The sequence below is a fragment of the Rhincodon typus genome, chromosome 19 (genome assembly GCF_021869965.1).
Source record: "Rhincodon typus isolate 14 chromosome 19, sRhiTyp1.1, whole genome shotgun sequence".
Classification (NCBI taxonomy): domain Eukaryota; kingdom Metazoa; phylum Chordata; class Chondrichthyes; order Orectolobiformes; family Rhincodontidae; genus Rhincodon; species Rhincodon typus.
The window spans coordinates 32528668-32544602 of record NC_063350.1 but is presented as its reverse complement, the minus strand read 5'-3'; the positions used below and the strand labels follow the sequence as shown (position 1 = coordinate 32544602).

Below are 15935 nucleotides of genomic sequence, written 5' to 3'. Positions count from 1 at the left end.
TTTTGTTAGGCAAAGAGAATCGAATGTTACATCAGGAATAGGTAGAAATAGGGAATTCAAGATGCAAACAGGTCAACCATGATCTTATCGAATGACAGAGTAGGTGTGAGGGGGAGTGGTTTCTTCTAACTTCACAAATTCCATGATTTGGATTAAATAATTTAATCTCAGCACCTTTGTAGTATCATAGATTCTTATGTTCTTTTGTATATATTTTTTTAAAAAGTTGACTTTGGCATGACAGTTGAAGTGCATAATTCTCATACAATTAGTTGCGAATGTGAATTTTCATCATGGACTTGCGTATATGCTGTAATTGTTAGAAAAAACACGGCACAAAGAAATTGTTAATTCAATAGCACTATTGATGTGTTTACAGACCAGACCACACCGGTTCAAGAAGGTGGCTCACCATCTTTGGCATTTGGGGATGGGTAATAAATGTTACCCTTGTCAGCAATTACTATATTCCTCAAGTGTAGAAGAAAAGTCAGAATTATGAACTTTGAAAACTGCATGTTTATGTTTTGCTGTTGAGTTTTTATTTACTATTTTCTAGACATTTTAAATATGAACCAGAAAGTCCAGCCAATATGTTGAGATATAAATTCTAGACATGTACCACTGCGAATGTGTTAATTTATAGATCCTTCATGCACCTTTTACTTCTCATCACCACCTTGTTTTTTGTAATCAGCCAATTTAGCAAATGATCGGGATTAAATCTGCAGCCCTCTTGGTCTGTGTGACACAGTCTTGATTGTGTAAAATGATACGGTCACTTTAATCAGCAGGATAAGTATTCCAGTTCTCAAAATTGTGAATTTATCCCATTATCTCATTGTCTGGATGAGCTACTTATTTATTCATGAATGAAAGGTTTTGCATATGTAGACAGGTAATCCATGCAAGAATCAAACTTTTGTAAGGGATAACACTGTTCAAATGGTTTATACAAATGAAGTACTAGATTTTTAAAATTTTTTCATAGATCTGGAAATCACTGACCATACCAGCATGTGTTTCCCTACTCTAATTTCTCTTGAACTGAGCATTGTTCTAGACAACTTTAATTGGCAGTTAAGAGTCAGTCATATTGCTGTAGGTCTGGAGTCACATGTTGACCAGACCAGATAAGGTTGGCAGATGTGCTTTTATGACAATCAGTAATAATTGTTATGATTACCATTACTTACTTTATGTTCTAGATTTGTTCATTCAAGTTGCATTTTTGAATGTCAGGCCATGTCTTGAGAGAATTTAGCCTGGGTTTCTGGATTCCAGTCTAATGACGATACCACTACTGCATTGTCACACCATCTTCCAATAGTCAGTTGAATCCTCTGCCATTTAGCTGACTAACCCCACTTTATTTCTTTTTAGGGTGACATTCTCTTAATTAGTATGAAACAGGACTTCTATCTGTTTCCAGGAACAATGCACATCTGATGATGCTGCAGGCCAACTGACCACTTAGCCTACCAGCAGAGCCAATCGAGCAGTGGTTGCTGCTCCTGATGCAGGTCTGCAGGAGTTGTGATCAGTGATTGACCTAGTGAAATGAGAGTCCAGGCGTGAGGGTGTATGAAACAGGCTTGGGAGACAGGATTATGGATGTGGGGCCTCTGATTTGTACAGGGGGCTTGAGAAATAACCCCTTCCTTCTCCCTGATCAGCAGCCTTCGGGGTTAAACGTTCCTAGACATGTATTATGTTTCAGTCTTACACTCTGCCATATTGGAGTAGTCGGAGTTCCTTAAGTGGGCATTACATACTTCAATTGGATTGCTTTAAACTCTACAAAACTTTTTATAAAGGATCACTTTAATGATGTTTTTCTGATAATGCAATACATGTGCAGTACTCTTATCCTATCACTCTATATACACAATATTTTGTTTGAACACTGCAGAAGTACATTGGATGTGCTTTTCTGTAACTAATTTGAGTGTATGTGCTTATGTTTTGACTGAGGATGGATGTGTGTACTGTCTTTCTCTAGTCCCATTAATGCATGGGCCATGACAAACTTAATTGTCTTGCTTCATTCCCATTCTGGCTACTCATACTTTATTATACTTGATATAAAATTATTCATTAACCAGTTTTCTTTATCAAAATTCTTGATAAATTAGAATACAAAACTTATTCAGTGAAAGTGCACATTTGGTCAACACATTTAGTTTGTAATAAGAAAATATACATGTTGCGCCCCTCTACTGGTGTGTGAATTATTTAGTGTACGGTGGCTTGGGGGATGTGTGAACAATAAATGATTTCTCTCTGCAGAAATTCAGTTGGAGAGAAAAAATTATTTTGGCTAGCGAATCTAAGTTTCTGAAGGCAACAATGGTAAATTTTGAGATGTTCTAGTGGCTGTTGGTCTCTGGTATTGGTGGAGACAGCTTGCTTAGGAAAATATAAGGAGTCTTCCAGTTATTCTCCAAGAGGACAATCAGGATTCACCAAAATAAGTCATTAGTTGAGGGGGGAAGAGGGGTCATCTGTAAACAAGTAATTATCACAAGAAATGAGACTACCATGAAATACATTGTTTCCAAAAAAAGTTTGCCCTTTTATTGACATTTTTTAAAAAAGCAATCCAGGGATCCACAATCATCCAAACTTAAATTTACAAAGAATATTAAATATAAAGCCACTAAAAGAAACATTTGTAGGGATTTGGGCCAAACACCAGAAGTGGGACTAGTTTAGTTTGGTAACGTGGTTGGTGTGGACTAGTTGGACCGAAAGGTCTGTTTCCATGCTGTATGACTATGACTTTAGATTGGTCCCTGGGATGTGAGGGTTGTTCTCTGTTGAGGCTGAATAAATTGATTCTAAATAAATTGATTCTATTTTCTCTGAAGTGTAGATGGTGGAGGGACTTGACAGGCTAGCCATTGAGGTTGCTTTCCTGACTGAAGTATCTAAAAAATAGCTGACAGTCTCAAGATAAATGGTTGATTTACTTTTTCTGAGGTTTGTGAATCTCTGAAATTCTGTAGAGGGTCGGGATTCTTCATCACTGAAAAGGTTTAAGGCCATGATAAACTGATTTTTGGTCTCTTCCCACTCATTCATATCCTTTGATTCCCTAAATGAAATTTAAGCTGGAAATATCAGCCATGATTGTATTGAACAGCTGAACAAGCTTGACTGGCCTACACCTGCTTATGTACATATTTGCTTGCTTCATCCAAAAAAGACTTCAAGATTTTCAAAACAAATTTTATTGCCAGTTGTAACAATTAACACAGTGGAATATTGAGTAACAGTTATTTTAGAAAAGTCCAAGTAGTAGTAATGAACTATCATTAAGTGCCTATTTAGATCTGAGTATATTGTTGTGAACGTGACTTAAAACAGAATTAACTGTCTAGCCCAAGATTTAACATAACAAGTTCACATTATTTTATGCCAAGTAACTCTGGTACAAAAGACAAAATATAAAACATTTATTAAAATAAATTTTTCTTCATATCCAATGTTCTCCCTGAAGATGCTGTTGACCTCTGTCTAGGATAGGGTTCTACAGATTTTGAATGATCAGAACACTTGTGGGTGCAGGGAGTCATAACTGATTTTAATATTGTTACCCCTCAATGTGCACATGCGTTCTATTTCAAGATCAACAACCTTGATTTTCAACTTGTTAACTCAACCTAATTACAGCCTAATTCCTGACATCCCAGTGCAGTTCAGATTATAGTGAAACTTGGAAACTACATGGTATGGTTGAGCTATTCATTAATAAGATAGCCCATCATGTACATCAGCAATATTATACATCCTTTTCATAACTCCATTAAAAAATAACTTGCAATTTTAAATACTTGACAGACTATTGTTGTACAGAGGAAAACAATACAGTAAGCTTTAAGCAAAAATTGTGAAATACTCTCTTTGAAAAATATTTATGTAAAATGTTATGTGTTTGCCCTCCAGATTTGAGAGCTGCAATAAGATAATAGTAATTCCAAAACAGCTGATTTGGCACAAAGTAATTGTGATGGAATGTCAAAAAGACGTTGATTGCTCTATAGAATCAAACAGCTGAGGTATCCATTTAAATTGTCCTGCCCAGTGAAAATCCGATGAGGAACAGGGGAGCCTGCTTACCAACTCCAACACAATTAAGTGACCTGTTCAGACATGTCATGGGAGATCTCTTAGAACATGTGCAACTTGAACTTGGACGCTTTTGCCCAGATGTAGCCACTACCAATGTACCAGAAGAAGAGTCCCTGACCCCAACTGTCACCAATTATCTTTTACCTGAGCCAGAGTAAGGAGCATTGCTGTGGTCTTCCTGTAGCATTGAAGCAAATTGGAGGCTCTAGTCATCCCGACAGCAGCCATAGTAAACGAAATCTTTCTAAGTTCAGGAGAAGCAAACATCCTCCTCAGGACCCTGCATAAAAGATCATTGATTCCTATGCTCTGGTCTCCTGTGGCCTACCTGGTTTGGTGCTGACTGAAATAGCTCTCCTACCCACCAGACAGCAACCTTTTTGCACAACTGGCTTGGTTACGCACAGATCATGCAATCAGTTTAAAATCATAAGAAGATTCTTTCCACCGTTGGGAGATGGCAGCTTAACCTGTTAAACGCAGTTCTTTCTCCCCTGCTAAAACAATCAGAACTGACTGTGGAAAGCAAATCAACACCACTGAGTCAGACAAGCAATCCAGAGTTTGCCAACTTGATTGTTTAAAGGCCCACAATTGACTGACTTCTGAAAATCTACATCGAAATGACACAATACTATTTTTGTCAATTAAAAAGCATTGTGTGGTTTGCTTCCTAAATTATGCAGATTTGAAATAACACAATTACTTTTAGTGTTAAATTTTATTTGGCTCAGTGTTGCTAAATGCTAAATTAATCTTAGTCATGTTTAGATTGTGTTTCTATTACATTTTAGTCAGATCGTAGCTTTGAGAAACTAAGCATCTTTGGAATTCTTTGTGCAAAATGCTTGTATGGCTCGTTGCTACATTGATATTGAGACCAAAACAGGGCTTTTCAGTGCAAGTTATGCAAAGATACAATGCAATATAACATTTTCAAAAGAGAGTCTAGTGTTTCATTATAATGGGATCACAAAAAGTTTGTCAAATCGACTGGTAAACTGAATTTAAACTGAATTTGAACTGAGGCAGTTGGATCACCAACATTCCCATCTAAAAGTAGTGCCGGAGTCCAACGCAGTGTTTGAAGCAGTAACCTGACACTGGTTTTAGCTGTAATGACTAATTAGTGTCCACAAAGTGTGTTTGCCATTCAATTTGGGATGGCAGGCAGGCAGGCTCTAAAAGCTGGAGGACCAATAGGAAGCCTTCTACCCTGGACAGAGCTGGCGTGAGCAACTTTAATATACTTGAAATTAAAAGTGACCACAGCTGGATGACCAGTGTGGAGGGAAATCCCTCCATAGGCAGCCTTTAGCCAACCCAGGCAAGGCATCTGCAGCAGTACATCAAAGTGATCCCGTTGTAGTGATATGAAATCAGGACAGCTCAAGTCATTTGCAATGCTCCCAGTGCTACAGAGGACCTGTAGGCCAGTTGAAAAACGGCCTCGACTGGCAACGAGGCTACCCACCATTTGCAGGCAGTAACCGTTCCTCACCTGGTCAATTCCTGGAGTTGTGATAATTACAGACAGCAGTATTGCAGGGAATAGGAGCTGTATGATAATCCATTGTCCTCTTGCCGGAAAATGCTTAGACTTTTAAATTCCTATCAACCTGCTGGCAGGTTAATTATTTCCACCAGTGGGAGGGACAGAAATCAAGGATTACATAATAGGATGGATTTGACCCATGTATTGCACGTAGGTCCATGCTGGAGTTGTGACCTGCATTTAAACCTTTCCCTATTTTCCCTACCCCTTGAAGGGTGGGGTAAGCACAGCTGGTTTTTGACATACAAATTACTTCACGGAGTAATAGTTGCAGAATTAAGCCACACTGGATCTGAATGAATAATGGTAATAATTTCAAAATTAAGACCTTGCAATTTGGTTTTATATTACAGTACTGCAATTACACTAACTTCTCATTTGAACACAATGATGCATCATTTAGTTCCGTCTGTCTCAGCAACTGAGAAACACTAAATAGTTTGGGACTTGTTTTTCATAAAGTCCTCCAAACAAGAGCAATCAATGGAATTTGCCCTTTCTAATGCCACATTCAATATTGAAAAAATATACCGAGATCAGTTAAATCCCAGTTTGACAACTCCACAATACTGTTAACCTCAGAAAAATAGCTGCAAAAGTCAAACGTTTTTAATGTTGACAATATTAGTGGAATGATTTTTTTATATCTCAATTTTTTACAAATGGTGCACATTAGGCATCTGTATAGTTGTGTTGACCAATTACAGTACTACATAGTCAATATTTGATCCTGATGCTTTTCTTTAATAAATGCCGCTATTTAAAGAGAAGGGAGAGTGAGAAATGTAACAACTTGACTCAGTTGAAATTCTACATATGTTAGCAGAATGGCAGCATATCATTATATGCTAACTTCTTACAAGAAGAATTTACTGAAATGTGCAAAGTGTGAATTGCCTGTGCTTTCTTTGCAAAAAAAAAAATCAAATCATATCTGAAACCCAGAGCAAAAGTAAAAGTACTTCTGTTACACTATAAAAGTCATGATAGTCTTACCGGAACATGGGTCCGCTGTCTCATTACAGAGAGGGGATTGGTGATAGTTTAACCTGAGGGTCACCACACCGCAAGTGAGTGAGAGGTTGCAAAGGGCAATCCCTCATGGTAACATCAGCCGGTGCAGGAATTGAACCCACAAGTTTGCATCACCTCTACACTGCAAACCAACCATCCGGCCAATTGAGTTAAGTATATTTTACCATGTAATGAACAGAGATATCTGCAACTTAATTTAAAAAGAACCCATCATCCTTTGTTATCTCTGACTCCAGCATCTGCAGTTCTTACTATCTCCCTGTCATTCTTTGTATGCTGTTTACTGAATACTTCAGATAGGCAGTTGTTAATAAACTGTTCTTTCCCTCATCCCTTTAAGGCCCACAGCACCATTTCAATATCAAAGTGTGTAGTTAATGGTTTGAATTATAACATTTACTTTGGCTCTGTTATTCTGCAATACCCAGCAGTGCCAGATGGCGACCATTGCAGATGCTGAACAATATAAATTATGTGACTGTCTTGTCAATATCCAAAAGGTTTATGTTAAGACACTAGTATTTTCACTTAAAAATTGGGCCTTGATCTCTCTATACAGTTGAGAAATATTCAGCTTAGGAACCAAATATTCCTGTTTATGGTGTTGCCAGTTCAAGATCAATAGCATGACAGCAGGCAGATCAGACATGTTCAGATTTGCACATTTTTGGCAGGCTAACAGTTGAGCTTTTGTATCAACTAATTTATCAAAAACCTTGAAACTGCCTGCCACTGTCTTTAAAATTACTGCTGTAGATCAAGAATATATATTCAATTTCTTTAAATAGGGAAGTAGAAGTCAGACATTTCTGCCAATACAATTTTAGACATTGAAGAAACTGTAAAGTACTTTAAAAGTGAGCAGACCATTATTTTGAATAAATACCCCAGCACCAAAATAAAATACATCATGAGAAATGTCAAACAAGAGTCTTATTAATAACAGTAATACAATGGTGACCTCACTCCTCTAAAGGAATCATCACACTGTTGGCCTGACTGACCATTTGCCCCCACTGCATATTGTGCCAGTGAATTATCTATTGGTGTATGCATCTGAGAAAATTCTGCTACAAATTCATCCTCAAATGCCAACAGAGACTCAGTCCAGGCCGCTGTGTTGAGTTTTCCCATTGTACCTCCATACTCTTGAGGAAGGGTATTTGGTGGAATATCCTTGTGAAGTGAGCTTAGATCTGAACCGTGAAGAACAAACTATAAAAAGGATGGAAAATATATTCAAATCTTTGGTGTAGATAAAACTTGAATATGAATCTCAAACATTGTTAAATTGGTAAAATTTAAATCTGTAACAAAATACTTTTGAAAGGTAAGACATACCAATAACAACTTACAATAAAAATATCTGAAATCATAAACATTGAGCCTAGAATAAACATCACCTTTTAAAGTGATGGAACTTTATTCTATAAATGTATTTTATTTTCTTATTCTACCATCCTAATGAGACTTTTGGCTTCAATCTCAGCGTAATTGCCCAATTCAAAAACCTTTAGTGATGACATCAGCGTAACGTGTATAGGACAATCAAGAAAAGACTGAAGTTATCACAAGTTAGACCAAAACTGTACAGTGGGACCTGCTGAAATGGGTATTCAAGTTGCCACTTATGCTTATTTGTTTATTCTGACAGTATAATTTTCCTCACTTACAGCACACAAGCAGATCTAAACTTAGACATGGAGTGAAGGAGTTGGTTGGGCAGAAGAGAACTCTGGAGCCAACACTTATGGTCTGCTTATCCAATTAACTAAATGATCAGAAAGTTATCAGAAAATAATCTGGCAGCAATATTTTCATTGAAGCAGATTAATTGCAATCTTAGTGACGTGTTGTGCAGGAATTCTCTTATTTATCTCAAAAAAAAACTGATCAATTAAATTAATGCCATACTATGAAATGAAGGTTATGTCATACATTCTTATATTAACACCCCCTATCTGACAAGGGTGCAATGCAAGTCTGAATGTCTGTCAGCAACATGGATTTAATACAAATGAGTCACATCAAAGGAAAATAAAACAAAGAAATCTGAAACAAAAACGGAATGTTGAAACTCAGCAAGTCTGGCAGATTCTGTGGAGAAATACAGTTCACTTTCAAATCCAGTGACCCTTCATCAGAACTGAATGTAGCTGGGAAAGGGTGGTATTTTTGTTGATTTATATTTACAGTCTTCAAGACCCTATATTCAGTTTAACTCCTCTTCTGCCTAGGTACTTTACAGCCTTCAGGATTCAATGTTTAGTTTAATAATTTCAGAACTTGAACACCCTCCGCTATGTTTGTTACCCATTCTCACATCCCTAGGTTCTGTTTTATATGGATTGCTCCAGCTGTTATGGACCAGACCAAACCTCTCAAAATATATTAAGATAACTCAGACCTTAACTTTTTCTTATTTTAAAGGTAAGTGTAAGGCGTTGCATTCTAGATATGATTTGATGGGTCAAACTACTCGACTTTATCCAAAACTACAGTTAAAATACAGAAAAGAATTAACTGTAGCTATCGAAATGCTTAACAAAATAATATATACATTAACTACTACTAATTAACAGTTCCAACAAAGTAACATCTCATAAACACACCCTTGGCGAAGGAAAATTCAGTAAAATAGATTGTTTCACATGCAATTCTAGCAACAGGAAGAGAACTCAGCTTCTAGTAAAGAGAGGAATAAGAGCTTCCACATCCAGCTTCAAGATCCCAGCAACTGCTGAAAGCTAAAACTAAAAATCCTGGCTCTGTGGGAGCTTGACCACACCCATTAGGGCTGCTGCTATTGTTTCAACTTTAAAAAAAAAAAAAATCAAAGGCCTCACAAGCTACGTACTTTATTGGCTTTGAACAGACTATTCGGTACCTCTGTCTCAACATTTCTCCATAAAAACCCAGGACAAAACACACCCCTTAAAGCCATAGTATCTTCACACAGCACAACCAATCCATTTTCAACCATTCACACTTCTTGTTAGCACCCTAATCAGCATTTATCTCCCTCTCAACTTATCATGAGCATGCCCTTTGTTTGCCTCCCCCTTCTTTCCCCTCTCTCTCTTAGCACCATGACTCACTCATTCACTTCTTCCCCAAACCCACTCCTATTTTCAGCACATATATCAGAGCTGAACTGCCTTCAATTCTGATGAAGGGTCACTGGACTAGAACCATTAATTCAGTTTCTCTCTATATATAGAGATGCTGCCAGACCTGTTGAGCTTCTTCAGTGCTCATTGTTTTTGTTGTACATTAAAGAAAAAAATCTGAGAGAATGGATGAAAATGTTAATTTGTGTAAACGTCATTTACCATCTGCAATTTAGTTATAAAACAAATTTGATTTATTACATTTTGCTCCTTTATTGGAAAAGAAGAGGAATTCAAGTGTAGTCTAAGATGGTTGAGACTGACACATGTAACCCTTGCTTTCTAAAGCTTCCAGGCAGTTTAGAAGTAGAATATAGTACATAAAAAGCTACTGGAAAAGTGCAAAGCAACATTACCAGGTATAGCATTCTCCAGAATTGAGAAAATACAATGAAATATAACAAATCCAGATGTGGAGATATTTTGATTTACAGATGCGAGAAGTCTACTTTAGAACACTATATAAAATGCTGAATAATATGGTATGCTGTATGTTTTGTAAGCTTAAAGCGTGATATGGAAGATTTGGAGCAAAGGTCTAAATTATTTTCAGACATACACAGCAGTCAACAGCTCTACACTGAATAATTCTACATTACTACACAATTGTACAATTTAACGTGTGCCATAAAGTGCCAAGAAAACTATTTAAAATACATACCCTTTCTGTCATCTTCTCCTTTAGAAAAGGTTTTATGATAGCAAAAATGCCCTTAAAAATTATGGGTTCATTAATGACATTGACAGTTTTTATTCTCATCGGAAATCCATCCTATGAAGAGAAGTGAAAAAGGTTAGATAGCTGCCACAATGTACAACAGTTAAGAAAAGTAGCAAATGAACACAATTTCTGATTCATTTATCACATTTAGCAATGTTTTATAGGAATGATTGATTAAGAGCACTGCACATGCAACCCAAAAATATTATAAAGCACCAGACGATTTTCCACAGAGTTCACAAAACAATATAAAATACAAATATTTCATGTGTAGAGTATATACTTATTGACCATCTACATTTCCTGATCTTTGATGTTCACTTGCTGTGCAATAATCATTTATTCATTTATAATTGAACAGACATTTTAGATCATAAGACCATAAAATGTAGGAGCAGAAGTAAGCCATTCAGTCCATTGAGTCTGCTCTTCCACTCAATGGGATCATGTCTGACCTGATAATCCTTATTGCGTTTTCCTGTCTTTTTGTCAAAACTCTTACTGATTAAAAATCTCTCCACCTTGAATATATTTAATGATCCAGCCTTGGCAGCCCTGTGATAAAGACTCCACAGATTTACTACCCTCAGAAGAAATTCCTCATCCCTGTCATCAATGTACAATCCCTTTTCTGAGATTATGTCCTCCAGTCCCAGACTCTTCCACAAGGGGAAACAAATCTCTGCATCTACCCTGTCAAGTCCCTTATAAATAATTATCAACCTCTCTTCATAAGATAGTCCCTTCATTCCCAATATCAGCCTCATGAACCTTCTTTGGAATGCCTCCAATTTCAGTTCATAGTTTTCCAGCTGTGTAATTTTAGCAAAACCTCCCCCTTATTCTCCATTCCCTTTGAATTAAAGGCCAACATTCCATGCTTTCCCTATTATCTGTTTGAACTTAGGTGCTAGCTTTTTGTAATTCATGCATAAGGACTCCCAAATCCTTCTCTTTCTGTAGCCTTCTGCAGTCTTCTCCATTTAAATAATGTTCAGTTCTGACACTCTTCCTGAAAATGCATAACTTTACATTTCTCATTATATTCCATCTGCCAAGTTTTTGCCCATTTGCTTAACCTGTCCATATCCCTCTGCACACTCTCCCATCTCACTGCTTGCCTTTCCACTTATTTTTGTGTCATCTGCAAACTTGGCTATACTACATTCAATTTCCTCATCCAAGTCATTAAAATATATTGTAAATAATTGTGGCCCGAGCACTGATCCATTTGGCACTCAGCTAATTACAGGTTGCCAGCCTGAAAATGCCCCCATTTTCCCAACTCTGTCTTCTATTAGTTAGCCTATTCTCTGGCAATGCAAATATGTTACTTCCAGCACCATGGGCTCTTATCTACTAAGTGTTCTAATGTGTGGTATATTATCAAATGCCTTCTGAAAATCCAAATTTATTACACCCACTGCTTCCCTATTCTGCTTGCTACCTCCTGTAAGAACTGTTTGAATTTTAGCTTCCAAGTTTATCTTCTCCCTTGTTATTAATTTTTTGATAATCTTTTATTGGTTTTTAATACTTTCCCAATCATCTGGCTTACTACTAATTTTTGCCACATTATATGTTTTTTCTTTCAATTTGATATTATCCTTAACTTCCCTGGTTAATCATGGTTGGCTTAGACCCTTCCCAGAATCCTTCTTCCTCACTGGATTATATCTTTGTGCTGAGCCAGAAACTATTTTCTTAAACATCTGGCATTGTTCCTCAACTGTCTTTGCTGTTAAACTCCTTTCCCAGTCCACTCCCGCTAGCTCTTCCATCACTCCTTTGTAAACACCCTTGTTTAAATTTAGACAGTTGTTTCCAAACCAAGTTCCTCCCTCTCAAATTGAATGCTAAATTCTACCACTGTCACTGTTTCCTACAGGATCTTTTACTCTGATATCACTTATTAAACCTACTTCATTACCCATCACCAGATCTAAAACTGCCTGATCACTGGTTTGATCCATAACACATTGTTCTAGGAAACTGTCCCAAACACGCTATATGAATACTTCCTCATAACTGCTCCTGCCAATCTGATAGAAATTTACGTTCTGTACTTATGATCCTGCAAGGATTTTGGAAGATTTATTTTATAGCCAGAGGAAAATCAGTTGAAATCAATGGAATTTGCTATGGTAATGTTGTTATTGTTTAATTATACAATAGTCATAGGTCATCAGAAACAGGTAGTTCAGATCAATAACAGTTGAAGACTTTTAAATCACTGTTCTTGGTGAGTACTTTCAGCATTCAAAAACCGATGAGCTGTGGTTTCCATGGAAATCATTGCTTGGTGATTATCAGGATAAGAAAAAAAAGAAATTGAAACCTGTTAAACTTTCTCCTCTGTCTGGTTTTGCTTTTATTCTCATTGGATCAAAGCTCTGTTAATCAAACAGACATTAATCAGATGGCTACGTGCTTTCCGCACAATGAAATGAACAACTTTGCTGTAAAGCATCATCGACATTTGAAAAGCCAAATGCCTAGTTTCAGCCAACAACACGGCTCGACAGCAATAAAAAAAAGATCTGGAAGGTGACACTATTACAACTGATATCAAATATGGGGAAGCAATGGCCAAGTGGTATTATCATTCGACTGGAATTTATTTAATTCAAAAGATATCTGGAATTAAAAATCTGCCGATGACCATGAAACCACTGTCGATTGTTGGAAAAACCCACCTGGCACATGGATGTCCTTCAGGGAAGGAAATCTGCCATCCTCACCTGGTTGATCTACATGTGACCCACAGCAGTGTGGTTGACTCTCAACTGCCCTCTGAAATGGCCTAGCAAGCAGTTCAGTTGTACCAATCGCTACAAAGACTCAAAGAAATGAAACTGGAAAGATCACCTGGCATCGACCTAGGCAATAGAAAAGACAACGGCAGAAACAGCCCAGTCGACCCTGCAAAGTCGTCCTCACTAACATCTGGATGCTATTGCCAGAATTGGGAGAGCTGTCTCACAGACTGATCAAGCAATAGTCTGACAGACTCATACTCATGAAATTATACCTTACAGACAATGTCCCAGACACCACCAACACAATCCCTAGATATGTCCTTTATCTCTAACAGGACAGACTGAGCAGAGGTGGCAGCACAGTGGTATACAGTCAGGAGGGAGTTGTCTTGGGAATCCTCAACGTTGACTCTGGACCCCATGAAGTCTCATGGTTTCAGGTTAAACATGGGCAAGAAAACCTCCTGATGAATCAGTACTCCTTCATGCTGAACAACACTTAGAGGAAGCACGGAGGATGGCAAGGACACAAAATGTACTCTGGGTGGGGGATTTCAATGTCACCACCAAGAGTGGCTCGGCAGCAGGACTACTGATTGAGCTGGTGAGGTCCTAAAGGACATAGCTGCCAGACTGAATCTGCAACAGGTAGTGAAGGAACCAACAAGAGGGAAAAACATACTTGACCTCATCTTTACCAATCTGCCGGCTACAGATGTGTCTGTCCACGACAGCATCAGTAAGAGTGATCACCACATAGTCTTTGTAGAGACAAAGTCCCACCTTCGCATTTTGAATAACCTCTATCGTGTTGTGTGGCACTATCACTGTGCTAAATAGGATAGATTTCAAACAGATCTAGCAACTCAAGACTGGACATCCATCAGTATATTGATGGAAGGTGTCATCAACAGTGTGATCAAACAGCACTTGCTCAGCAGTAACCTGCTCAGTGACGCCCAGTTTGGGTTTGCCAGGGCCAGTCAGCTCCTGACCTCATTACAGTCTTGGTTCAAACATTGACAATAGATTTGAATTTGAGTGGTGAGGTGATGGTGACAGCCCTTGCCATCAAAACCATATTTGACCTGGTGTGGCATCAAGGAGCCCCAGCAACTGGAATCACTGGGAACAGGTGGAAAACTCTCTACTGGTTGGAGTCATGCCTGGCACATAGAAAAACAGTTATGGTGGTTGGAGGTCAGTCATCTGAGCACCAGGACATCTCTGCAGGAGTTCCTCAGGGCAGTGTCCTAGGCTCAACAATCTTCAAGTTGCTTCATCATAAGGTTAGAAGTGGGGGTGTTTGCCGATGATTGCACAATGTTCAGCACCATTCACAACTCCTCAGATACTGAAGCAGTCCATGTCCAAATGCAACAAGATCTGGACAATACCCAGGCTTGGGCTGACAAGTGGCAAGTAGCATTCATGCCACACAAATGCCCATGCAATGATCACCTCCAATAAGAGACAATCTAACTACCACCCCTTGACATTCAATGGTGTTACCATCACTGAGACCCCACTGTCAAGATACTTGGGATACCATTGGCCAGAAACTCAATTGGACTTGCTACGTAAACAGAGTGGCTACAAGAGCAGGTCAGAATCTAGGAATATTGTGACATGTAACGTACCTCCAGGCTACCCAAAGCCTGTCCAGCATCTAAAAAAGCACTCATTAGGATTGTGATGGAAAACCCCCCACTTGTCTGGATGGATGCAGCTCCAACAACACTCGAGAAGATGGACACTATCCAGGACAAAGCAGCCCACTTCATTGGCACCACATCCACAAATATCCACTCCCTCCATCAGTGATGCACAGTAGCAGCTGTGTGTACTATCTACAAGATGTACTGTAGAATTTACCAAAAGATCCTCAGACAGCACCTTCCAAATCCATGACCACTTTCATCGGGAAGGATGAGGGTAGCAGATACATGGGAGCACAATCACCTGCACATTCCCCTCCTAGCCACTCACCATCCTGACTTGGAAATATGTTACTATTCCTTCACTGTCGATGGGTCAGGATCCTGGAATTCCCTCCCTAAAGGCATCGTGGGTAAACCTACACCACTGGACTGCAGCAGTTCAAGAAGGCAGCACACCACCACCTTCTCAAGGATGGGCAACATCCACGTCCCACAGATGAATTAAAAAAAAAACTCACCTTAAGAAACTTGTGGCATTATGATCTCCCGTGGCAACCATAAGACAAAACAAACAAATATATCTTACAAATCCACAAGTATTCACATCATTCACTGCAGGCTTTTGGTACCACATACAGTTCCAATTTTTAGTTTACTGTCTGCTGCATAGGATTTCTCTACTTCCTCATGCATTGATTGAGCTCTCGAGTCATGTTTACTGGTAACTATATTCCATTCATCGTCCACAAAGACATGCAATTTGAATGGCACACTGCTGTAGATCCCCTTTACCAGGTTTACGACAGCTTACAAAACTGAAGCACCAGTAGCAAATTTGTTCAATTAATAGAGGCAACAAGGTGCAGGGCTGGATGAACACAGCAGGCCAAGCAGCATCAT

The 15935-nt window shown here is 38.4% G+C and overlaps 1 protein-coding gene across 2 annotated transcripts in view; it reads right to left on the bottom strand.

Moving 5' to 3' along the window:
* Positions 1–2608: 2608 nt before the first annotated feature.
* Positions 2609–15935, bottom strand: part of ttpal (tocopherol (alpha) transfer protein-like) — a 27107-nt gene continuing 13780 nt past the window's right edge. For both annotated transcript variants that reach the window (XM_048608613.1, XM_048608614.1), the window contains exons 4-5: positions 10556–10666; positions 2609–7939 (exon numbers count right to left, since the gene is read on the bottom strand). In XM_048608613.1, coding sequence (XP_048464570.1) covers positions 7661–7939; positions 10556–10666 — 390 coding nt within the window. In that variant the 3' untranslated portion in view covers positions 2609–7660. The remainder of the gene's footprint in view (positions 7940–10555; positions 10667–15935) is intronic.